General features: G+C 41.2%; 4 protein-coding genes across 4 annotated transcripts; all 4 read left to right on the forward strand.

The window, feature by feature from the left end:
- The first annotated feature begins 296 nt into the window (after window positions 1–296).
- Window positions 297–869, forward strand: LOC148216778 (olfactory receptor 2T5-like). The gene has a single exon (XM_088134702.1). The coding sequence runs from the start codon at window positions 297–299 to the stop codon at window positions 867–869; it is 573 nt and encodes a 190-aa protein (XP_087990828.1).
- A 4,843-nt stretch (window positions 870–5,712) lies between these two features.
- Window positions 5,713–6,285, forward strand: LOC148216779 (olfactory receptor 2T5-like). The gene has a single exon (XM_088134703.1). The coding sequence runs from the start codon at window positions 5,713–5,715 to the stop codon at window positions 6,283–6,285; it is 573 nt and encodes a 190-aa protein (XP_087990829.1).
- A 7,240-nt stretch (window positions 6,286–13,525) lies between these two features.
- LOC148216780 (olfactory receptor 2T5-like) lies at window positions 13,526–14,098 on the forward strand. The gene has a single exon (XM_088134704.1). The coding sequence runs from the start codon at window positions 13,526–13,528 to the stop codon at window positions 14,096–14,098; it is 573 nt and encodes a 190-aa protein (XP_087990830.1).
- Window positions 14,099–24,030: 9,932 nt separating this feature from the next.
- Window positions 24,031–24,603, forward strand: LOC148216781 (olfactory receptor 2T5-like). Its single transcript, XM_088134705.1, has one exon. The coding sequence runs from the start codon at window positions 24,031–24,033 to the stop codon at window positions 24,601–24,603; it is 573 nt and encodes a 190-aa protein (XP_087990831.1).
- Window positions 24,604–24,835: the final 232 nt, after the last annotated feature.

Genomic DNA, 24,835 nt, shown 5'->3' on the forward strand with positions numbered 1-24,835 from the left:
TCCATCAAAAATCACCCACTATTTTTGTTGGTGTGATTAATTCCATGTTTGTGATTGCTCTGCTAGGAAACAGTCTTCTTCTTTTCCTGATTAAAGTGGATCCTCATCTTCATATGCCAATGTACTTTTTCTTGAGTCAGCTGTCTGTCATGGACCTCTGCCAAGTTCTTGCCACTGTTCCTTTAATGACCGTGAATTTTGCAACCAAAAGGTACACCATTTCACTCTATGGGTGTGCTCTCCAAATTTTTGTCACCCTGGCTGTGGGAGGAGCTGAATGCCTGATCCTGGCTATCATGGCTTATGACAGATATGTGGCTGTCTGTAGGCCTCTGCAGTATCCAGTCCTCCTGAGGAGCAAAATATGCTGTACTATGTCGGTAGGTGTCTGGGTTTGGTCTTCTGTGCAGGCATTGGCTTCTTCTCTCTATGTCCTGCCTCTTCCTTACTGCAAGACTAATGTTATTATCCATAATCGTTGTGTGTATCCAGCCCTCTTACAATTGTCTTGTTCAGACAATTCTGCATTTGAAAAGGCAGTATATCTTGGAAGTTTTCTGGTTTTTCTCATCCCTTTCTCAGTCATCGTTGCTTCCTATCTAGCCATCCTCCTGCAAGTTCTGAGGATGAAATCCACAGAAAGGAGCCACAAAGCCTTGGGCACCTGCTTGTCCCACTTGTGTGTGGTGGGGTTCTTCTATGGAGCAGCTATTTTGACTTACATGACACCCATATCCTCCTATTCAGCAGAAAAAGCCATTATTAACTCTGTGTTTACAACTAGTTTCCCTCCCATGGTTAATCCTTTCATATATAGCCTGAGGAACCAGGATGTTTTAGCCACATTCAAAAAAGTCATTGCAAAATAGAACCTGGGTAAACCATATTTTATTTATCTATTGGATTTATATCCCATTGTGATCTTATATTCTTGGCAGTGTACAAGATATGAGAGGAGGAAGTAAAACATCCACTTTAAGATTAAAACATTAACAAAATTAAGAAAAAACTAATATCATTGTTATGGTATTTGTAGTTGCTAAATTTATTTGTAGCAAACACGAACCCCATTGCAATAAAAAAAAAAAAACCAGGAGATGGCAAAGTAGGTGAAATTCACTCTAATTCTTTTTGGAATAGCTGAGTTTTTGATAAACTTGTTATTGATTGAACAATGTCATGTACTGACACCCAAGAAGTGTGTCTTCTCTGTCACAGCATCTGCAGTCTGAGATAGTATCTTCCCCAGAGATCCATGTGGCTCCCACCCTAATGGAGTTCCAGAAGTCTTTAAAAACCTGGCTATTCTCCCCAGCCTTGGGGTAGGATGATTGCTGAACCCCTGTTGGGTATCTTTTATTCTTGTGGTATATGGAACTTGCCTTGCTTGGACTTACATACACTGTAGGTAATCCTTGTTTAGCAACCACAATTGGGACCAGCAACTCCGTCACTAAGCGAAGTAGTCACTAAGTGGGAAATCACATGACCATGACCGTGCTTTCCTTTTCCCCAGTCCCCTGCCCTTTGGAAAGCTCACCTCAGCAGTGCTGGACAGCTGGCTTGAAACTGACATGACTGATCAGTTTCACACCTTCAGCTCTTGTTTGCCTCCTAACCACGCCCCCACCCTCATGCTCACCATGATGCTGGGATAATTAACCAGAGGGGAATTAATGTTTATATTTACATTCATTGGAGAGGAAGGATTACAAGAGAGTAAGCAGGCACAGAATGGGGAATAGACATTGAAAGGATTGCAGTGGCACCAGCAGCCCCAGGTACACTCAGCAAACAGTTGGTGTATTCCCCATTGTGTGCCTACTTACTCTCTTCTAATCCCTTCCTCTCCTATCTCTCTGTTCTGCAAGGGGGGGGGGGAGAAAAAACAACAGGTCAGGCACAGGACAATGTGCACTGACTGTACTGGCGATCACGTGACTGAGGGACGCTGCGAAGGTCATAAATGTGGGCGTTGGTTGTAAAGTTACTTTTTCAGCACTGTCATAACTTCAAAGAGTTGCTGAATGAGGCAGTCCTTAAGTGAGGTCTACCTGTATTTTCCTCTGTTTGTTATTCTTTGTTATTGTTTACACTGTAAGTTGCCCAGAGTCACTCTGCAATTAGGCAGCCTTTAAATCTAATATAATAAAAAAATGAACTTCTGAAAACCATCAAGGAGGTGGCTAGCCTCGGGAATCTGCATAGCTTGGAGTGCCTTTTGCCCTTTTCATTTGTTGGAACTGCAAAGAGATGATGGGCAGAGGAGAGCCAGGTGCTCTAGGATCAAGTTTTGGGGAAGCTCTATGGCTTACCGGTAGAGAACATGTTCTTTCCAAGTTCAGTCCTTACAAGGCTTAGGAGAGATTTTGCCTGGAACCCTTGCCAATCAAACTAAACAGGCTAGGTGAACAGATTTAATAAAAGGTGATTTTATCTATTTCAGTCTTAACAACCTCATCTGTAAACCAAATATAGCTATAATTAGGCTGATGATGGGGGAAAGCACTATTGGACATTATAGTCCTTTAAGAAGCGCTGCCTGGATTGTACAAAACTATGTCTCAATAGCACTCCTGAGGCTCTAATGTTGAATCGGGTAAAAAAAGAGAGACAGTGTAGTTGCAACAGGAACTAAGCTGCAGTAACCAACACGGGCATTTGCCAAAACTCTCCAGTGTCAGTGAGCATACCAGTGGCAGAAGAACATGAATGGAAAGATGCTATTATGCTTACAGTCGTGTGAAAAAGAAAGTACACCCTCTTTGAGTTCTATGGTTTTATGTATCAGGACATAATAAAAATCATCTGGTGCTTAGCAGTTCTCAATAGTAAGTAAATACAACCTCACATGAACGACAACACATGACATATTGCACCATGTCATCCTTTATTTTACAAAAAGGGTGTACTGTTGACCAAAATGGTTGCTGATAGTGGACAGAAATATTAAAAATAATTAGTCTGGATGTGTCCTTGATTTCTCACTTGCATGCACAAAATTAAATCTAAAATGATACAACACAGCTTGTGTAGAATTGGTCACATACAGTGAACATGTAGACAGCAGATTGGATAGTCAGATAGATCACTTGTTTACAGCCCCCCGCTCTACAGATGAGATGTACTGCATTCTTATTTACATGATAAAATATTTCAATACTTATAGTTATTGATATAAATTAGTAACTGTCAACTTATTGCAATATTTTGTCCACTTTTTTGGTGATATGACCATGTTTACAAGGACAGCTTTAGGCTTAAATCCATTCATTCATTGATTCTCTCTCTCTCTCCCTCTCCCCCAACCTCTCTTTTCATAGCTGATAGAATGACATTCACTACCAACTCAGAAGTGTTTATTCTTTATTTCTTTCACAAAGACCCGATATTATAGTAATCATGTGTTGTTCCCCTTTTTGTCACATTTAATAAGGAAAAACCAATGCCATGTCAACATCTAATAGTGGGCTTCTACATCCTCTTAAACTGTACTCAGCAAAGAGATGAAAACCCAGGAGCTGACTTCCATATCAAAGGATGAGTGAATGATTTGATTCAGAGGTCACCATGAGGAGGAATCTGATGAAGCTGGTGAGAAGACTTCTGAGCAATGCAACATGGCCCTGAGGCTCTACTTCAGGCAGAAGTTGCCTGTAAATACTCCAAAGAAAGGATGGTAGGAAAGAGGCATCTTAATTAAAGTCTTGAAAGAAAATTTCCCCAGGGTGTGAACGATACTCCTTGGAGGAATGAAGATACTGTCACTAAGTTGATACATTCATCTGCGCTTGCATATACTCACCTTTAGTGGGATGGCCGCAGATTTCGGAAGAAAGCTGCTTTGCTTTTTATGAGATAAGATCTTGAACTATTCTTCAAAATACAAACTTTCCCAATGTTTGAACTGCTTTGACCAGAAATCTCAAGAAAGTAGAAGTTACAGCATAACCTTGTTGAAGGGCAAAGAAGCATTAAGAAAATGTTTTGTAATTGCTTTGCTGCATATGGTTTAGAGTCAGGTATGTCTTTTTAAAGTTTTGCATTGGATATTTCTCTGAAATTTGATTTTTCTCCTGTTAGTTGATTCACAGAATGAAAAGAACAACTGAATGGTAAGTAAAGGGATATCTCATCCCTTTGAGGGTAATGCTATATCTTATTCTGTACTTGGCTCTGGGGGCATATTCAAATGTAATATGGATGAACAAGTATTTTAGGATCATTCACAGAATACAAGACATCATGTTTCTATTCAATATGGAATCATCCCTGCCATTTCTATAACATATATATCACACTGTATCTGTAAGCTAGCATCTTCGTCATCTTTCGGTTAAATGCAGGGAAGTGCACTTTTTCTGGGAAGAAAGAATCTTTTCACTGAACAATCGAACTGAAAATACAAGCAGAACCTCAGCAGCAATCAAAGAAAGAGAAGCTTCCTGTGAAGTGTAGACTGAGCTACGCCTACTGAGCTGTTGGGAAACCGATGTTATGCATGCAGGCCTCTTCTCCCATCCTGCAGCTGTTTTGCAACAAACTGGCTTTCTCAGTTGCTCCATTGAAACCCTTGACACCTATTTTGGGTCACAAGGAAGTGATTTACTAACCCCTACCCAACTTCCATTGTATCTCTTCTGAGTTTTTGCCAGATAGCACTGTCCTCTTTCTGTGTGTGTGTGTGTGTGTGTGTGTGTGTGTGCTTTGTCTCCAAGTCATGCTTGACTCCTGGTGACTTCCTGAAGAAGTCCTTGAAGTTTTCTTGGCAACATGCTCTGAAGTGGTTTGCCACTGCCTTCTTCCTAGGGCTGAGGAAGCTGACTTCGTACCTGAGGTTTGACTGGAACTCACAGTTCTCCGGTTTCTAGCCAAGTGCCCTCAGCCACTGCGCCAAATTACCCCTTGTTGGGTATGTAACACATCGTAAGAAAAAGGAATGACTCTTCATCACATCCCCAGTCAGTGGAAGAATGCCATTTCAGCAGTGCAACAGGAGTGGAGTTGATTTGGCTGCAGGAGTCTGTCCTCCTTCTCTGGCTCCTTCATGTGCTTCTCCTACCCATGTCACGTTATTTCAGCCCAGGGCTTCCCAAGTGTTTCCTCACTGAACCACTGGCCGGCCCAAATCTGTTTAGCTTTTTGAGAAGAGGCAAAGTCAGCCATGTATACCCTCCTGCTGTATGTTTTACTGGATTATATGTAAGCCTCTTTTTGGTCTTGTAGTGTCTCCCCGGCCACCCAGCTTCCTTTCATGTCTTTCTGTGTCCTCCTTCATTCTATAAACCAAGAGGAAAATAAATAAAATCCATTTTCACAAGCTATTTCTTTGTTATTAGGTGAAATCCAGACAGTGAAAGAAGGATGGGAGAAGAGAATATAACGCTGTGGACAGAGTTTGTTCTTGCTGGACTTCTCCATCAAAAATCACCCACCATTTTTGTTGGTGTGATTAATTCCATGTTTGTGATTGCTCTGGTAGGGAACAGTCTACTTCTATTCCTTATTAAAGTGGATCCTCGTCTTCATATGCCAATGTACTTTTTCCTGAGTCAGCTGTCTGTCATGGACCTCTGCCAAACTCTTGCCATTGTTCCCTTGATGACCGTGAATTTTGCAACCAAAAGGTACACCATTTCACTCTATGGGTGTGCTCTCCAAATTTTTGTCAGTATGACTGTGGGAGGAGCGGAATGCCTGATCCTGGCTATCATGGCCTATGACAGATACGTGGCTGTCTGCAGGCCTCTGCAGTATCCAGTCCTCCTAAGGAGCAAACTATGCTGTCTTATGTCAGTAGTTGTCTGGTTTTGCACTTCTGTGCAGGCACTGATTTCTTGTCTCTACATCCTGCCTCTTCCCTACTGCAAGACTAATGTGATTATTCATTATGATTGTGAGCTTCCAGCCCTCATACAACTGTCTTGTTCAGACAATTCTGCATTGGAAAAGGCAAGATATTTTGTGAATCTCCTATTTTTCATCCTCCCTGTCTCAGTCATCCTTGCTTCCTATCTGGCCATTCTCTTGCAGGTTCTGAGGATGAAGTCCACAGAAAGGAGCCACAAAGCCTTGGGCACCTGCTTGTCCCACTTGTGTGTGGTGGGGTTCTTCTACGGAGGGGCTATTTCGACCTTCATGATACCCACATCCTCCTATTCAGCAGAAAGGGCCAGTATCAACTCAGTGTTTATAACCGTTTTCCCTTCCATGATTAACCCTTTCATATATAGCCTGAGGAACCGGGATGTTTTAGCCGCATTGAGAAAAGTCATTTCAAAATAGATCCAAGGTAAATAACATGTATGTATGTATGAAGTAGTAAATTACATGAAAATCACTGGAATCCCCTTTGAAATAGCTCATTTTGCTTAATCTTCAAGCAATTAAGGAGGGGACTAACTTGAACTCCAGCTGTATAAATAGACAAACAAGGACGCTTTCTTTGGACTATTGGGTGATCTAACATCATACAATATGGGCCGAAGCCTGGGGCCCTGGGCATGTGATGCAGCCCATTTCCTGGCTGTGCTGAGGGCTTTTTATGATTCTCCAACTGCTATTTGTTTTATTTCTTGTTTGTTTTGTATTTGTATATGCTTTCATTTGTTTTAATGTTGTAAGCATCAGGTACTAAGATGGGTAGCTATATGAATCGATTTAAAAATAAATAAATAAAACATTTTTGGAAATAAAGCAATCAAGTATTTTTCAATTAAAAGACGTTTTTATTTGATAGCAATGAAAAAGTATGCAAATGTCCCTTATTTTGGTTACTAAAACAGTCCGTTTTAGGGAGTGGCAAGGAATAACGGAGATTCCTTCCTTCCTTCCTTCCTTCCTTCCTTCCTTCCTTCCTTCCTTCCTTCCTTCCTTCCTTCCTTCCTTCCTTCCTTCCTTCCGCTGTCTGGGAATCAAACTAGGATGCAGATCCCCTGACTTGTTAGAAACCCCTTTGGGCAGAGGGGGAGCTCAGGCAAGACTGCCAAGGGCCCTGAGTGATCCTGACCCTGCGGTGTTAGAAAAAGATAATCCAACTTCTTAGACAAAAGAACCTGTAAAAATACAGAGTCTGTTTCTGTACGAAGTTAAGCTGCTTCTCCACCCCAGTTAAAGCCTTGGGAATCCCTACAGTACTAGAGTCTTTTCCTTGGTTGGTGAAAACGAGGCATTTAATTTACAAACCAGTGCCGAGATAATGATCCCTGAATAAAATGACTAGGGCAGAGTTTCACAGTTCAGTTAGAATATTAATTCTAAGGAAGAGTTCAGATATTAGAATCTCTTGTCTCAACAAGGATCTGCAATGGAACAGGTATATTTTTCGTCCAAGAGCCTAGTAAAGTCAGCCAAAACAAAATCAAGCTTCGCTTATTTTTAACATTTTGTTTTAATTTAATAAAATTGGTTGCCTAAATTTTTTCTACCAGTGCCATCTTTGTCATGTATAGTAGCTAATAATTAGATAATATGGTAAATATGGGGTTTTATTTTGTTTTGTTTCAACTTTGGTATTTTAAAAATATGTTGTAAACATCTAGTCTCTTCGGTTAGATTTCGATTCAGAAACTGGGTGATTCCGCAACACTACCCAGAATGGAGGAATGGTTGGTGAAGACGATGGAGCTTGCAGAGATGGCTAAATTAACTTCTTTGATTAGAGAAAAAGCAATATCTGCATTTATGGCTGACTGGAACCCCCTTATAGACTTTTTGCATGAAAGAGAAAAAAAATGCTGCTAGGACTTGTGGTTTCAATGGCTAGGAAAAAAAATTGGATCATAGAAAAAAGTGAGCTTTTTTGTAATCATCAAGTAAGAGATAATTTAGTAATTGTACTTATATTTGTTGCAGAAGAAATTGGAAGCTGCTTCTTTCTATTTCTTTTCACTCTTTCTTTCTGTACTCCCCCCGCTTTTTTTTCTTTCTTCTTCCTTTCTCCGTATGTTGTATTAATTTGTGTCAGTTTTTCTGTTCTTTTGAAAACTTTTAATAAAATGAATAAAAAAAAGAAAAGAAAGAAAATGGATAATTCTAGTAATTAGTTGAACAAGTTATGTGAATGCAGCCAATGACTTTAAAGGCATTACAAAAGGCAAAACAAATTGGAATAGCTTTTCCACCCCTCCCAGAACAGCCTACAGCATTTTCCCTAATCTGCTGTAGAGGATTGGGTGCAAATACAGGAGGGAGCAGGATTTCTGTTTTCCCAGTTCTAGCCTAAATTGATTTCTCTAAGGGCAGATCAACACTCCGGGCTTTGCCCATTGCCAGTACAGGCCACCCACTCCTTCCGGAGTGGATGACGTTGTCCTCTTCCAACTCCCAGGCCATTGCAAATGCACCCTGTGCCTGTGGTTTTTCACCTGTAGGGCGAGATTGCTTTTTAATCTATTTAAGTCTATATTCAATAAGCTGAATCAATTAGTTTCATCCTTCAAACAAGTGTTGAATTAGTAAATGGAATAACAACAACAACAACAACAACAACAATAATAGTAATAATAATACAAAATGATATTTGCTAGTAATAAATATTTAAAAAGGGACAAGTTCCTACAAAATCTTCTCAGGATAAAAAAATTAAAGCGCAAACAAATGTGAATTGCTATGAAGTAAGAAATCTTGAGTTCTGCTGTCAAGATACTTAATCGCTTTCATCAAGAAAATATTCCAAAATTTGGAAGAGCTGATCCTTGTGGAAGCATTGTGTAATAAACTATGTTGGGGGTTTGCCCTTGGAGGGGAGGAAATTGCTTGAAATCTAGATTATACAATGGGAACATAGAGCTACAGGGATCATGAAGTGAATCTTAGGAAGCCACAGGGACCATTGGAAGAGAGCTGGTATAGATGGGTTCAAAAGATCGCTTTAGTTTCCTATTAATCTACTTCCTTTGTTCCTCCAACGGGCGCTCTTGTGTCCACTGTGTCTAAATAATGGAAACAGATGCTGCAAAGTCTCACACACCTTAAAAAAAAAAAAAAAAGGGGTGAAGCTTCAATGGCACCGTCATGGCTAATATCTTGACTTTTCTTCCTATTCTTTGCCGTTTCTCAGCACCCCTACCAATGCTATTATCATTACGTAGAACAGAGAGAGAGAAAAAAAAGTCTGAAGTAACTACAAACCTAAGTACAAAAGGGGAAACAGGGTTTCCCACCCAGTCCAGGAGACTTTTGGCTGCTGCTACAATGGAGGCAGGAATCTCTCCCTTCCCATCAATATCTTACCTGTCATCTGAAGCCAACCTCTTGGAGAGCTCATACACGAAAGAGATGAGTAGGCAGGAAGTGTTGGCTAGGAACTCTTCCGGACATGCTGACTAGCAGTGCCACCCCACTGCCTCCTCTGACAAACACCAGCCAAAGCTCCTGGCCAGCACATCCTAGAGGAGGACACGTTAGACATCCTAAGGGAGGACACATTTTGGCAGCAGGTGCCAGATGGGCAAATCTCCAGGTTCTGTTGGTTAGGAGTTTTGGCCATTAGTGCCAGAGGGAGGTGGGCAGAGAACACCTCTGGCTCATCCTTCCTGGGAGAACTGAGGGAGAACTGAGGGGTCTTCAGGCTTGCCCTCTCTGGCCCAGGCAGAGGTTATTCCTGCAGTCCACACTGGACAGCCTAGCTTAGGAGATCCCTTGGCCACCTTCCTTCATAGTGCAAGTGGTGCAAGAGAAGGCCAAGGGTGTCTTTATGTACTGTATGTATGTATGTATGTATGTATGCATGCATGCATGCAGCTGTTTTTATGTATTTATTTTTTTAATTATTGTATGCCACCCAGAGTCATCTCATATGAGATGGACAGCTATATAAATAGATAAATAAACAAATAAAAAATAAATCTCTGAAGGGGACTGAAATGGAATGCTTCAGTTGCGTCACTTTCTTCTTAGAAGTCAAGTGAGCTCTATTTCTTACTTTTGAAACCACTGTGAAGGCAGGGCTACCTTTGAAACTTTGTTTTCTGATGGCAATTGCCAATAACTGGCTGAAAGGGGACCAGCCGTAGCTTGCTTGGACTGTTTTTGGTAGCAAGGGATAATTGAAGCACAACTTGTTTGACTGTCTGTGGCCCTCTGTTTGGGTTTAAATGAAAAAATAATCTGGGTATCAAGATGTCAATTGTCTCAGTAACTAGAGTACGAGTGGCCCACGACCACATTGTTTTTGTGGTACTTGTGGTTTTAAAATGGAGGAAATTCTGCCATGGATTTTCAGCATTAGTGGTAAGAAGACCTTTAGAGGCTCAAAGAATGGATTTGGGGCCACATAGGCCCCCAGATTCACCTTGTGAGGAGAAGAGAAAGCACTTATGATCCTTGAAATCCTGGGCATGTAGCCTTTTCTGAGCTAGAGTGCCCCAAAGATACCTCCCTCCCCCACCGCCTTTCTAAGGTTAGATTTGAATTCCCTTCCCTCAAAGACAGTCAGCGTGGGAGGCTGATAGAGAGGGGGAAAGGAGGAATTGATTGTCAGAATATCTTCTCAAAGGTTGGCATCCTGTCTTTGGCCTCAGAAAAGAAAATCATTTGAATTCTGTAGCCACTAAAGGCATCAGGATTGTCATCTTTTTAAGAAAGAGGGAACTTAATTGTTAATATTTGCTTGAAAGAATTGCCACTGTTTAATGGGAATCCTTCCAAGGGAAAATATATAAGAGTATATTGGGAAACTTGCTCGAGATTCAAATAATACGGCTGTGTTGTTTCTCTACTGTTGCCCAAAATGGTTGCTGATAGTGGAAAGAAATATTAAAAATATATGATCTGGATGTGTCCTTGTTTTCTCACTTGCATTCACACTGTTAAATCCAAGACTCCGAAATGCTACAACACAGCTTGTGTAGAATTAGTCACATACAGGGAACATGTAGACAGCAGATTGGATAGTCAGATAGATCACTTGTTTAGAGCTCCCCACTCTACAGATGAGATTTACTGCACTCTAATTTACATGATAAAAGATTTGAAAATGTATAGTAATTGATATAAATAAGTAGCTGTCAACGTATTGCAATATTTTGTCCACTATTGGACAAATATGACCATGTTTACAAGGACAGCTTTAGGCTTAAATCCAATGATTCACTGATTTTTCTCTCTCTCTCTTTCCCTCTTCCCCAACCTTTCTTTTCATAACTGATACATTCACTACCACCTCAGAAATGCTAATTCTTTTTCCCCAATCTCATCCCCATATTTCTTTCACAAAGGCCAGATATTGTACTAATCATGTGTTGTTCCCCTTTTTGTCACATTTAATAAGGAAAAACCAATGCCATGTCAACATCTAATAGCGGGCTTCTCCATCCTCTTAAGCAGCACTCAGCAAAGTGATGAAAACCCGGGAGCCCACTTCCATATCAAAGGATGAGTGAGTGATCTGATTCGGAGGTCACCATGAGGAGGAACCTGATGAAGCTGATGCCATGCACCATGGCCCTGAGGCTCTACTTCAGGCAGAAGCTGCTTGTAAACACTCCAAAGAAAGGATAGTAGGAAAGAGGTTTCTTAATTAATGTCTTGAAAGAAAATTTCCCCAAGGTGTGAAGGATACTCCTTGGAGGAATGAAGATACTATCACTACATTAATACATTCATCTGTGCTTGCATAGACACACCTTCAATGCAATGACCACTGCTTTGGGAAGAAGCTGCTTTGGTTTTTAAGAAGTAAGATCTTGAATTATTCTTCAAAATACAAACTACCCCAAAGTTTGAACTGTGTTGACCAGAAATCTGAAGAAAATAGGAGTTACAGGATGAACCTGTTAAAGGGCAAAGAAGCATTAAGAAAATGCTTTGTAATTGCTTTGCTGCATATGGTTTAGAGTCAGGTATGTCTTTTTAAAATTTTGCATTGGATACTTTTCTGAAATTTGATTTTTTTACTGTTAGTTGATTCACAGAATGAAAAGAACAACTGAATGGTAAGCAAAGGGATATCTTATCCCTTTGAGAGTAATGCTATCTTATTCTGTATTTAGCTCTGGAGGCATTCAAATGTAATCTGGATGACCAAACATTGTAGGATCATTGACAGAATACAAGACATATTTCTATTCAATATGGAATCATCCCTGCCATTTCTATAACAGATATTTCACACTGTATGTGTAAGCTAGCATCTTTGTCGTCTTTCGGTTAAATGCATGGAAGTGCATTTTTCCAAGGAAGAAAGAATCTTTTCACTGAACAATCGAACTGAAAATACAAGCAAACCCTCAGCAGCAATCAAATACAGAGAAGCTTCCTGTGAAGTGTAGACTGAGCTTTGGCTACTGAGCTGCTGGCAAACCGATGTTATGCATCCAGGCCTCTTCTCCCATCCAGCAGCTGGTTTGCAACAAGGGGGATTTCTCAGTTGCTGCATTGAAACGCTTGACACCTATTTTGGGTCACAAGGAAGTGATTTACTAACCCCTACCCAACTTCCATTGTATCTCTTCTGAGTTTTTGCCAGATAGCACTGTCCTCTTTCTGTGTGTGTGTGTTTGTGTGTGTGTGTGTGTGTGCTTTGTCTCCAAGTCATGCTTGACCCCTGGTGACTTCCTGAAGAAGTCCTTGAAGTTTTCTTGGCAACATGCTCTGAAGTGGTTTGCCAATGCCTTCTTCCTAGGGCTGAGGAAGCTGACTTTGTACCTGAGGCTTGACTGGAACTCACAGGTCTCTGGTTTCTAGCCCAGTGCCTTCAGCCACTGCGCCAAATTACCCCTTGTTGGGTATGTAACAGATCAAAAGAAAAAGAATGACTCTTCATCACACCCACAGTCAGTGGAAGAATGCCATTTCAGCAGTGCAACAGGAGTGGAGCTGATTTGGCTGCAGGAGTCTGTCCTCCTTCTCTAGCTCTTTCATGTGCTCCTCCTACCCATGTCATGTAATTTCAGCCCAGGGCTTCCCAAGTGTTTCCTCGCTGAACCACTGGCCGGCCCACATCTGTTTAGCTTCTTGACAAGAGGCAAAGTCAGCCATGTATTCCCTCCTGCTGTATGTTTTACTGGATTATACATAAGACTGGTTAGTCATGTATTGTCTCCCCGGCCATGCAGCTTCCTTTAATTTCTTTCTGTGTTCTCCTTCATTCTACAAAACAAGGAGAAGATATACAAAATCCATTCTCACAAGCTTTTTCTTTGTTATTAGGTGAAATCTAGACAGTGAAAGAGGAATGGGAGAAGAGAATATAACACTGTGGAGAGAGTTTGTTCTTGTTGGACTTCTCCATCAAAAATCACCCACCATTTTTGTTGGTGTGATTAATTCCATGTTTGTGATTGCTCTGGTAGGAAACAGTCTTCTTCTTTTCCTTATTAAAGTGGATCCTCGTCTTCATATGCCAATGTACTTTTTCCTGAGTCAGCTGTCTGTCATGGACCTCTGCCAAACTCTTGCCATTGTTCCCTTGATGACCGTGAATTTTGCAACCAAAAGGTACACCATTTCACTCTATGGGTGTGCTCTCCAAATTTTTGTCACCATGGCTCTGGGAGGAGCTGAATGCCTGATCCTGGCTACCATGGCCTACGACAGATATGTGGCTGTCTGTAGGCCTCTGCAGTATCCAGTCCTCCTAAGGAGCAAAATATGCTGTACTATGTCAGTAGGTGTCTGGTTTTGGACTTCTTTGCAGGCACTGACTTCTTCTCTCTATGTCCTACCTCTTCCCTACTGCAAAACTAATGTGATTTTCCATTATCTTTGTGAGCTTCCAGCCCTGATACATTTGTCTTGTTCAGACAATTCTGCATTTGAAAAGGCAATATATTTTGGGAATTTCCTATTTTTTCTCATCCCTTTCTCAGTCATCCTTGCTTCCTATCTGGCCATTCTCTTGCAGGTTCTGAGGATGAAGTCCACAGAAAGGAGCCACAAAGCCTTGGGCACCTGCTTGTCCCACTTGTGCGTGGTGGGGTTCTTCTACGGAGGGGCTATTTCGACCTTCATGATACCCACATCCTCCTATTCAGCAGAAAGGGCCAGTATCAACTCAGTGTTTATAACCGTTGTCCCTCCCATGATTAACCCTTTCATATATAGCCTGAGGAACCGGGATGTTTTAGCCGCATTCAGAAAAGTGATTTCAAAATAGATCCAAGGTAAATAATATGTATGTATGTATTTATAAAGTAAATGAAAATGACTGGAATCCCCTTTGAAATAGCTCATTTTGCTTAATCTTCAACCAATTAAGGAGGGTGCTAACCTGCACTCCAGCTGTATAAATAGACAAATAAGGACGCTTTCTTTGGACTATTGGGTGATCTAACATCATATAATATGTGTCCAAACCTGGGGCCCTGGGGGTGTGATGCAGCCCATTTCCTGGCTGTGCTGAGGGCTTTTTTTTTTTTTGATTCTCCAACTTCTGTTTGTTTTATTTCTTGTTTGTTTTGTATTTTTATATGCTTTCATTTGTTTTAATGTTGTAAGCATCAGGTACTAAGATGGGTGGCTATATGAATCGATTTAAAAATAAAGAAATAAAACATTTTTGGAAATAAAGCAATCAAGTATATTTCGATTATAAGACGTTTTTATTTGATAGCAATGAAAAAGTATGCAAATGTCTCTTGTTTAGGTTAATAAAGCAGTACTTTTTTAGGGAGTGGCAAGGAATAACGGAAATTCCTTCCTTCCTTCCTTCCTTCCTTCCTTCCTTCCTTCCTTCCTTCCTTCCTTCCTTCCTTCCTTCCTTCCTTCCTTCCTTCCTTCCTTCCTTCCTCATCCATCCATCTATCCATCCATTCATCCCGCTGTCTGGGAATCAAACTAGGATGCAGATCCCCTGACTTGTTAGAAACCCCTTTGGGCAGAGGGGGAGCTCAGGCAAGACTGCCAAGGGCCCTGAGTGATCCTGACCCTGCGGTGTTAGAAAAAGATAATCCAACTTCTTAGACAAAAGAATCTGTAAAAATACAGAGTCTGTTTCTGTATGAAGTTAAGTTGCTTCTCCACCCCGGTTAAAGCCTTGGGAATCCCTACAGTACCAGAGTCTTTTCCTTGGATGGTGAAAACCAGGCATTTAATTTGCAAACCAGTGCTGAGATAATGATCCCTGAATAAAATGACTAGGGCAGAGTTTCACAGTTCAGTTCAAATATTAATTCCAAGGAAGAGTTCAAATGTTAGAATCTCTTGTCTCAACAAGGATCTGCAATGGAACAGGTATATTTTTCGTCCAAGAGCCTAGTAAAGTCAGCCAAAACAAAATCAAGTTTAACTTATTTTTTCCCTTTTGTTTCATCTTAATAAAATTGGTTACCTAAATTTTTTCTACCAGTTGCAATCCTTGTCATGTATAATAGCTAATAATGACATAGCATGCTAAATATGGGGTTTTATTTTGTTTTGTTTTAACTTTGGTATTTTAAAAATATGTTGTAAACATCTAGCCTCTTCGGTTAGATTTCGATTCAGAAACTGGGTGATTCCGCAACACTACCCAGAATGGAGGAATGGTTGGTGAAGACGATGGAGCTTGCAGAGATGGCTAAATTAACTTCTTTGATTAGAGAAAAAGCAATATCTGCGTTTATGACTGACTGTAAACCCCTTACAGACTTTTTGCATGAAAGAGAAAAAACATGCCTTAGGACTTGTGGTTTGAATGGCTAGAAAAAAAAATGGATCATAGAACAAAGTGAGCTTTTTGGTAATCATCGAGTAAGAGACAATTGTGTAACTGTACTTATATTGGTTGCAGAAGAAATTGGAAGCTCCTTTTTTCTATTTCTTTTCACTCTTTCTTTCTCTACTCCCCCCCCCTTTTTTTTCTTCTTCCTTTCTCTCTACCTTGTATTAGTTTGTGTTAGTTTTTCTGTTCTTTGGAAAACTTAATAAAATTTATTTTTAAAAAATGGACGATTCTAGTAATTAGTTAAACAAGTTATGTGAATGCAGCCAATGACTTTAAAGGCATTACAAAAGGCAAAACAAATTGGAATAGTTTTTCCACCCCTCCCAGAACAGCCTACAGCATTTCCCCTAATCTGCTACGGAGGATTGGGTGCAAATACAGGAGGGAGTAGGATTCCTTTTTCCCAGTTCTAGTGTAAGTTGATTTCTCTAAGGGCAGAACAACACTCTGTGCTTTGCCCACTGCCAGTACAGGCCACCCACTCCTTCCAGAGTGGATGACGTTGTCCTCTTCCAACTCCCAGGCCATTGCGATGCACCCTGTGGCTGTGGTTTTTCACCTTTGGTTCAAAACAGTTGTTTTCCAGCTCCATCAGTCAGAGCAGGTAGACTCCAGCAATTCGTTCTGTAGCAGCTCAGCTCCAGATGGCTGAAGGCCCCTTTCCTTCTAGCAGCTGGTCCATTCCCTGCACAGCCATTCATCCTGGGCTGCTGAGCTATTATGCTCTCTCTGGTCGGCAGTGGCTTACAGTTTTTTTTCTGAATCCTGAGATTGATCCAACAATCAAGCCCATTAATGAAGTATCCTCAACCCTAGGAGTTCATGCACGTTCAACCCTTTTTATTATTAAAACAATAATTCAAACTGACATTCTTCTGTAGGGGGAGATTGCTTTTTTATCTATTGAAATCTATATTCAATAACCTGCATCTCTTAGTTTCATCCTTGAAACAAGTGTTGAATTATTAAATGGAATAATAATAATAATAATAATAATAATATAAAATGATATTTGGTAGTAATAAATATTTAAAGAGGGACAAGTTACCAGAAAACCTTTCTTATCAGAATAAAAAAAATGAACAGCAAACAACTGTGAATGACGATGAGGAAATCTTGAGTTCTATTCTCAGCATTCTTAATGGCTTTCATCAAGAAAATACTCCAAAATTTGGAGCAGGTGATCCTTCTGGAAGCATTTTCTAATAAACTATGTTTGGGGTTTGCCCTTGGAGGAGAGGAAATTGCTTGAAATCTAGATTATACAGTGGGAATGGAGAGCTAAAGGGATCACGAAGTGATTCTTGGGAAGCCAGAGGGACTGTTGGAAGAGAGCTGGTATAGATGGGTTCAAAAGATCACTTTAGTTTCCTATTAATTTGCTTCCTTTGTTCCTCCAATGAGCGCTATTGTGTCGATTGTGTCCACTGTGTCTAAATAACAGAAACAGATGCTGCAAAGTCTCACACACCTTAAAAAAAAGAAAAGGGTGAAGCTTCAATGGCACCATCATGGCTACCATCTTGACTTTTCTTCCTATTCTTTGCCATTTCTCAGCACCCCTACCAATGCTATTATCAGTAGGTAGAACAGAGAGAGAGAAAAACAGTCTGAAGCTACTACAAACCTAAGTAAAAAAGAGGAAACAGGGTTTCCCACCCAGTCCAGGAGACTTTTGGCTGCTGCTACAATGGAGGCAGGAATCTCTCCCTTCTCATCAATATCTTACCTGTCATCTGAAGCCAAGCTCTTGGACAGCTCATACTAGAATGAGATGAGTAGGCAGGAAGCGTTGGCTAGGAACTCTTCCGGACTTGCTGACTAGCAGTGCCACCCCACTACCTTCTCTGACAAACACCAGCCAAAGCTCCTGGCCAGCACATCCTAGAGGAGGACACATGAGACATCCCAAGGGAGGACACATTTTGGCAGCAGGTGCCAGAGGGGGAAATCTACAGGTCATGTTGGTTAGGAGTTTTGGCCATTAGTGCCAGAGGGAGGTGGGCAGAGAACACCTCTGGCTCATCCTTCCTGGGAGAACTGAGGGAGAACTGAGGGGTCTTCAGGCTTGCCGTCTCTGGCCCAGGCAGAGGTTATTCCTGCAGTCCACACTGGACAGCCTAGCTTAGGAGATCCCTTGGCCACCTTCCTTCATAGTACAAGTGGTGCAAGAGAAGGCCAAGGGTATGCATGCATGCATGCATGTATGTATGTATGTATGTATGCAGCTGTTTTTATGTATTTATTGTTTTAATTGTTGTATGCCATCCAGAGTCATCTCATATGAGATGGGCAGCTGTATAAATATGATAAATAAGTAAATAAAAAATAAATCTCTGAAGGAGACTGAAATGGAATGCTTCAGTTGCGGTCACTTTCTTGTTAGAAGTCAAGTGAGCTCTATTTCTTACTTTTGAAACCACTGTGAGGGCAGGGCTACCTTTGAAACTTTGTTTTCTGATGGTAATTGCCAATAACTGGCTGAAAGGGGACCAACCGTAGCTTGGTTGGACTGTTTTTGCTAGCAAGGGAAGCACAACTTGTTTGACTGTCTGTGGCCCTCCGCTTGGGTTTAAAAGAAAAAATAATCTGGGCATCAAGTCATGTCAATTGTCTCAGTAAGCAGAGTATGAGTGGCCCAGCACCACAGTTTTTGTGGTGCTTGTGGCTTTCAAAAGGAGGAAACTCTGCCATGGATTTTCAATATTAGTGGTCAGAAGAGCTTTTAGAGGCTCAAACAGCAGATTTGGGACACATGGGCCCCCAGATTCACCTTGTGAGGAGAAGAGAAAGCAGTTATGATCCTTGATAGGCACGTAGCCTTTTCTGACCTAGAGTGCCCCAAAGATACCTCCCCCCCCCTGCCGCCTTTGTAATGTTAGATTTCAATTCCCTTCCCTCAAAGAGGGTCAGCCTTGGAGGCTGATAGAGAGGAGGAAAGGAGGAACTGATTGTCAGCATATCTTCTCAAAGGTTGGAATCCTGTCTCTGGCCTCAGAAAAGAAAATCATTTGAATTCTGTAGCCACTAAAGGCATCAGGATTGTCATCTTCTTTAGGAAAGAGGGAACTTAATTGTTAATATTTGCTTGAAAGAATTGCCACTGTTTAATGGGAATCCTTCCAAGGGAAAATATATAAGATTATGTTGGGAAACCTGCTTGATATTCAAATAATACGGCTGTGTTGCTTCTCTACTGTTGATCAAAATGGTTGCTGATACTGGACAGAAATATTAAAAATAATTAGTCTGGATGTGTCCTTGTTTTCTCAGTTGCATTCACACTGTTAAATCCAAAAGACTCTAAAATGATACAACACAGCTAGTGTAGAATTGCTCACATACAGTGAACATGTAGACAGCAGATTGGACACTCAGATAGATTCATTGTTTACAGCCCCCTGCTCTGCAGATGAGATGTACTGCATTCTGATTTACATGAGAAAAGATTTCAAAAATTACAGGTATTGATATAAATTAGTAACTGTCAACTTATTGCAAGAATTTTTTGGTGATATGACCATGTTTACAAGGACAGCTGTAGGCTTAAATCCATTGATTCATTGATTTTTTCCGTCTCTCTCTGCCCCAATCTCTCTTTTCATAGCTGATAGGATGACAGTCACTACCAATTCAGAAGTGCTTATTCTTTTTCCCCAATCTCATCCCCATATTTCTTTCACAAAGGCCAGATATTGTATTAATCATGTGTAGTTCCCCTTTTTGTCACATTTAATAAGAAAAAACCAATGCCATGTCAACATCTAATAGCGGGTCTCTCCATCCTCTTAAGCAGCACTCAGCAAAGTGATGAAAACCCAGGAGCGGACTTTCGTATCAAAGGATGAATGAGTGATCTGATTCTGAGGTCACCATGAGGAGGAACCTGATGAAGCTGGTGAGAAGACGTCTGAGCAATGCACCATGGCCCTGAGGCTCTACTTCAGGCAGAAGTTGCTTGTAAACACTCCAAAGAAAGGATGGAGGAAAGAGGTATCTTAATTAAAGTCTTGAAAGAAAATTTCCCCAGGGTGTGAAGGATACTCCTTGGAGGAATGAAGATACTGTCACTAAGTTAATACATTCATGTGCGCTTGCACATACACACCTTCAGTGGGATGGCCGCTGCTTTGGGAAGAAGCTGCTTTGCTTTTTAAGAGGTAAGTTTTTAAATTATTCTTCATAATGCTAAGTTCCCCAAAGTTTGAACTGTGTTGACTAGAAATCTGAAGAAAATCGGAGTTATAGGATGAACCTGTTAAAGGGCAAAGAAGCATTAAGAAAATGCTTTGTAACTGCTTTGCAGCATCTGATTCAACGTCAGGTATGTCTTTTTAAAATTTTGCATTGGATACTTTTCTGAAATCTGATTTTTCTACTGTTAGTTGATTCACAGAATGAAAAGAACAACTGAATGGTAAGCAAAGGGATATCTTATCCCTTTGAGAGTAATGCTATCTTATTCTGTATTTGGCTCTGGAAGCATTTTCAAATGTAATCTGGATCACCAGACATTTTAGGGTCATTGACAGAATGTTGTTGTTGTTGTTCAGTCGTTAAGTCGTGTCCAACTCTTTGTGACCCCATGAACCATATTGTGCCAGGCCTTCCTGTCCTTCACTGCCTCCCTGAGTTGGCTCAGTTTCACACTCATTGCTTCAGTGATGCTATCTAACCATCTCATCCTCTGCCGTCCCCTTCTCCTTTTTCCTTCAATTTTTCCCAGCATCAGGGTCTTTTCCAAAGAGTCTTCTCTTTGCATTAGCTGACCAAAGTATCTGAGCTTGAGCTTCAGTATCAATCCTTCCAATGAGCAGTCAGGGTTGATTTCCTTTAAGATTGACTGGTTTGACATCCTAGCAGTCCAGGGGACTCTTAAGAGTCTTCTCCAGCATCACAGCTCAAAGGCATCAATTCTTTGGCACTCAGCCTTCTTTATGGTCCAGCTCTCACAGCCATACATTACCACTGGGAAAACTATAGCTTTGATTATGTGGATCTTTGTCGGCAAGGTGATGTCTCTGCTTTTTAATATGCTGTCTAGGTTTGCCATAGCTTTCCTCCCAAGTAGCAAGCATCTTTTAATTTCATGGCTGCAGTCTCCGTCTGCAGTGATCTTGGAGCCCAAATAAATGAAGTCTGTTACTACTTCCATTTCTATCCCTTCTGTTTGCGAGGAACTGATGGGTCCAGATGCCATGATCTTAGTTTTTTTAATGTTGAGTTTCAAGCCAGCTTTCGCACTCTCCTCTTTCATCTTCATCAAGAGGCTCTTTAGTTCTCCTTCACTTTCTGCCATTAGGGTGGTATCATCTGCATATCTGAGGTTGTTGATGATTCTCCCTGCAATCTTAATTCCGGCTTGTGATTCTTCCAGCCTGGCATTTCTCATGATGTACTCTGCATATAAGTTAAATAAGCAGTGTGACAGTATACAGCCTTGTCGTACCCCTTTCCCTATTTTGAACCAATCGGTTGTTCCATAACCCGTTTTAACTTTGCTTCTTGGCCCGCATACAGTTTTCTCAGGAGACAGGTAAGGTGGTCTGGTACCCCCATCTCTTTAAGAATTTGCCACAGTTTGTTGTGATCCACACAATCAAAGGCTTTTGCATAGTCAATGAAGCAGAAGTAGATGGTTTTCTGGAACTCTCATGCTTTCTCCATGATCCAACAAATGTTGGCAATCTGATCTCTAGTTCCTCTGCCTCTTCGAAACCCAGCCTTTACATCCGGTAGTTCTCGGTTCATAATACTGCTGAAGCCTAGCTTGTAGGATTTTGTGCATAACGTTGCTAGCATGTGAAATGAGCGCAATTGTGCGATAGTTTGAGCATTCTTTGGCATTGCTCTTCTTTGGAATTGGAACATAAACTGACCTTTTCCAATCCTGTGGCCACTGTTGCATTTTCCAAACTTGCTGGCATATTGAGTGCAGCACTTTAACAGCATCATCTTTTAGTATTTTAAATAACTCAGCTGGAATACTGTCATCTCCACTAGCTTTGTTGTTAGTACTGCTTCCTAAGGCCCACTTGACTTCCCTCTCTAGGATGTCTGGCTCAAGGTCAGTGATCACACCAGCATGGACATCAGGGACATTAAGACCTTTCTTGTGGAGTTCTTCTCTGTATTCTTGCCACCTCTTCTTAATCTCTTCTGCTTCTGTTAGGTCCCTGCCTTTTTTGTCCTTTATCATGCCCATCTTTGCTCTAAACGTTCCTTTGATATCTCCAATTTTCTTGAAGAGATCTCTAGCCTTCCCCATTCTATTGTTTTCCTCGATTTCTTTGCATTGTTCATTTAAGAAGGCCTTCTTATCTCTCCTTGCTATTCTCTGGGAATCTGCATTCAGTTGTTTATATCTTTCCCTTTCACCCTTCCTTTTTGCATTCCTTCTTTCCACAGCTATTTGTAAAGCCTCATCAGACAGCCATTTTGCTTTCTTGCATTTCTTTTTCTTTGGGATGGTTTTAGTTGCTGCCCCTTCTACAATGTTATAGACCTCTGTCCATAGTACTTCAGGCAGTCCGTCTACCAAATCTAATCCCCTAAATCTATTCATCACCTTCACTGTGTACTGGCAAGGAATATGATCTAAGTCATACCTGAGTGGTCTAGTGGTTTTCCCTACATTCTTCAATTTAAAACTAAATTTTGCAGTAAGCAGCTCATGATCTGAGCCACAGTCAGTTTCTGGTCTTGTTTTTCCTGTCTGTATAGAGCTTCTCCATCTTTGGCTGCAAAGTATATAATCAAACTGGTTTCAGTATTGACCATCTGGTGATGTCCATGTGTAGAGTCGTTTTTTGTGTTGTTGGAAAAGAGTGTTTGCTATGACCAGCTTGTTCTCTTGACAGAACTCTATTAGCCTTTGCCCTGCTTCATTTTGTACTCCATTGACAGAATACAAGACCTCATATTTCTATTCTATATGGAATCAACCCTGCCATTTCTATAACATATATATCACACTGTATCTGTAAGCTAGCATCTTCGTCATCTTTCGGTTAAATGCATGGAAGTGCACTTTTTCTGGGAAGAAAGAATCTTTTCACTGAACAATCAAACTGAAAATACAAGCAGAACCTCAGCAGCAATCAAAGAAAGAGAAGCTTCCTGTGAAGTGTAGACTGAGCTATGCCTACTGAGCTGTTGGGAAACCGATGTTATGCATCCAGGCCTCTTCTCCCATCCAGCAGCTGGTTTGCAACAAGGGGGATTTCTCAGTTGCTGCATTGAAACGCTTGACACCTATTTTGGGTCACAAGGAAGTGATTTACTAACCCCTACCCAACTTCCATTGTATCTCTTCTGAGTTTTTGCCAGATAGCACTGTCCTCTTTCTGTGTGTGTGTGTTTGTGTGTGTGTGTGTGCTTTGTCTCCAAGTCATGCTTGACCCCTGGTGACTTTCTGAAGAAGTCCTTGAAGTTTTCTTGGCAACATGCTCTGAAGTGGTTTGCCACTGCCTTCTTCCTAGGGCTGAGGAAGCTGACTTCGTGCCTGAGGTTTGACTGGAACCCACAGTTCTCCGGTTTCTAGCCCAGTGCCTTCAGCCACTGCGCCAAATTACCCCTTGTTGGGTATGTAACACATCGTAAGAAAAAGGAATGACTCTTCATCACATCCCCAGTCAGTGGAAGAATGCCATTTCAGCAGTGCAATAGGAGTGGAGTTGATTTGGCTGCAGGAGTCTGTCCTCCTTCTCTGGCTCCTTCATGTGCTTCTCCTACCCATGTCACGTTATTTCAGCCCAGGGCTTCCCAAGTGTTTCCTCACTGAACCACTGGCCGGCCCAAATCTGTTTAGCTTTTTGAGAAGAGGCAAAGTCAGCCATGTATACCCTCCTGCTGTATGTTTTACTGGATTATATGTAAGCCTCTTTTTGGTCTTGTAGTGTCTCCCCGGCCACCCAGCTTCCTTTCATGTCTTTCTGTGTCCTCCTTCATTCTATAAACCAAGAGGAAAATAAATAAAATCCATTTTCACAAGCTATTTCTTTGTTATTAGGTGAAATCTAGACAGTGAAAGAAGGATGGGAGAAGAGAATATAACGCTGTGGACAGAGTTTGTTCTTGCTGGACTTCTCCATCAAAAATCACCCACCATTTTTGTTGGTGTGATTAATTCCATGTCTGTGATTGCTCTGGTAGGAAACAGTCTTCTTCTTTTCCTTATTAAAGTGGATCCTCATCTTCATATGCCAATGTACTTTTTCTTGAGTCAGCTGTCTGTCATGGACCTCTGCCAAACTCTTGCCATTGTTCCCTTGATGACTGTGAATTTTGCAACCAAAAGGTACACCATTTCACTCTATGGGTGTGCTCTCCAAATTTTTGTCACTATGGCTGTGGGAGGAGCTGAATGCCTGATCCTGGCTATCATGGCCTATGACAGATATGTGGCTGTCTGTAGGCCTCTGCAGTATCCAGTCCTCATGAGGAGCAAAATATGCTATATTATGTCGGTAGGTGTCTGGTTTTGGACTTTTGTGCAGGCATTGATTTCTTGTCTCTACGTCCTGCCTCTTCCCTACTGCAAGACTAATGTGATTATTCATTATCACTGTGAGCTTCCAGCCCTCATACAATTGTCTTGTTCAGACAATTCTGCATTGGAAAAGGCAAGATATTTTGGTAATCTCCTATCTTTTCTCATCCCTGTCTCAGTCATCCTTGCTTCCTATCTGGCCATTCTCTTGCAGGTTCTGAGGATGAAGTCCACAGAAAGGAGCCACAAAGCCTTGGGCACCTGCTTGTCCCACTTGTGTGTGGTGGGGTTCTTCTACGGAGCGGCTATTTCGACCTTCATGATACCCACATCCTCCTATTCAGCAGAAAGGGCCAGTATCAACTCAGTGTTTATAACCGTTGTCCCTCCCATGATTAACCCTTTCATATATAGCCTGAGGAACCGGGATGTTTTGGCCGCATTGAGAAAAGTCATTTCAAAATAGATCCAAGGTAAATAATATGTATGTATGTATGAGATAGTAAATTACATGAAAATCACTGGAATTCACTTTGAAATAGCTTATTTTGCTTAATCTTCAAGCAATTAAGGAGGAGGCTAACTTGAACTCCAGTTGTATAAATAGACAAATAAGGACGCTTTCTTTGGACTATTGGGTGATCTAACATCATACAATATGGGCCGAAGCCTGGGGCCCTGGGCATGTGATGCAGCCC

The sequence above is a fragment of the Python bivittatus genome, unplaced genomic scaffold (assembly GCF_059951505.1).
Source record: "Python bivittatus isolate LINGU-HERP-01145 unplaced genomic scaffold, Pbiv_v1 ctg000080_np1212, whole genome shotgun sequence".
In the NCBI taxonomy this organism is placed as follows: domain Eukaryota; kingdom Metazoa; phylum Chordata; class Lepidosauria; order Squamata; family Pythonidae; genus Python; species Python bivittatus.

What these genes read in the sequence shown, in the direction of transcription:
- LOC148216779 (XM_088134703.1), top strand. Translation starts at nt 5,713, where the DNA reads ATGGCCTATGACAGATACGTGGCTGTCTGCAGGCCTCTGCAGTATCCA.
- LOC148216780 (XM_088134704.1), top strand. Translation starts at nt 13,526, where the DNA reads ATGGCCTACGACAGATATGTGGCTGTCTGTAGGCCTCTGCAGTATCCA.
- LOC148216781 (XM_088134705.1), top strand. Translation starts at nt 24,031, where the DNA reads ATGGCCTATGACAGATATGTGGCTGTCTGTAGGCCTCTGCAGTATCCA.
- LOC148216778 (XM_088134702.1), top strand. Translation starts at nt 297, where the DNA reads ATGGCTTATGACAGATATGTGGCTGTCTGTAGGCCTCTGCAGTATCCA.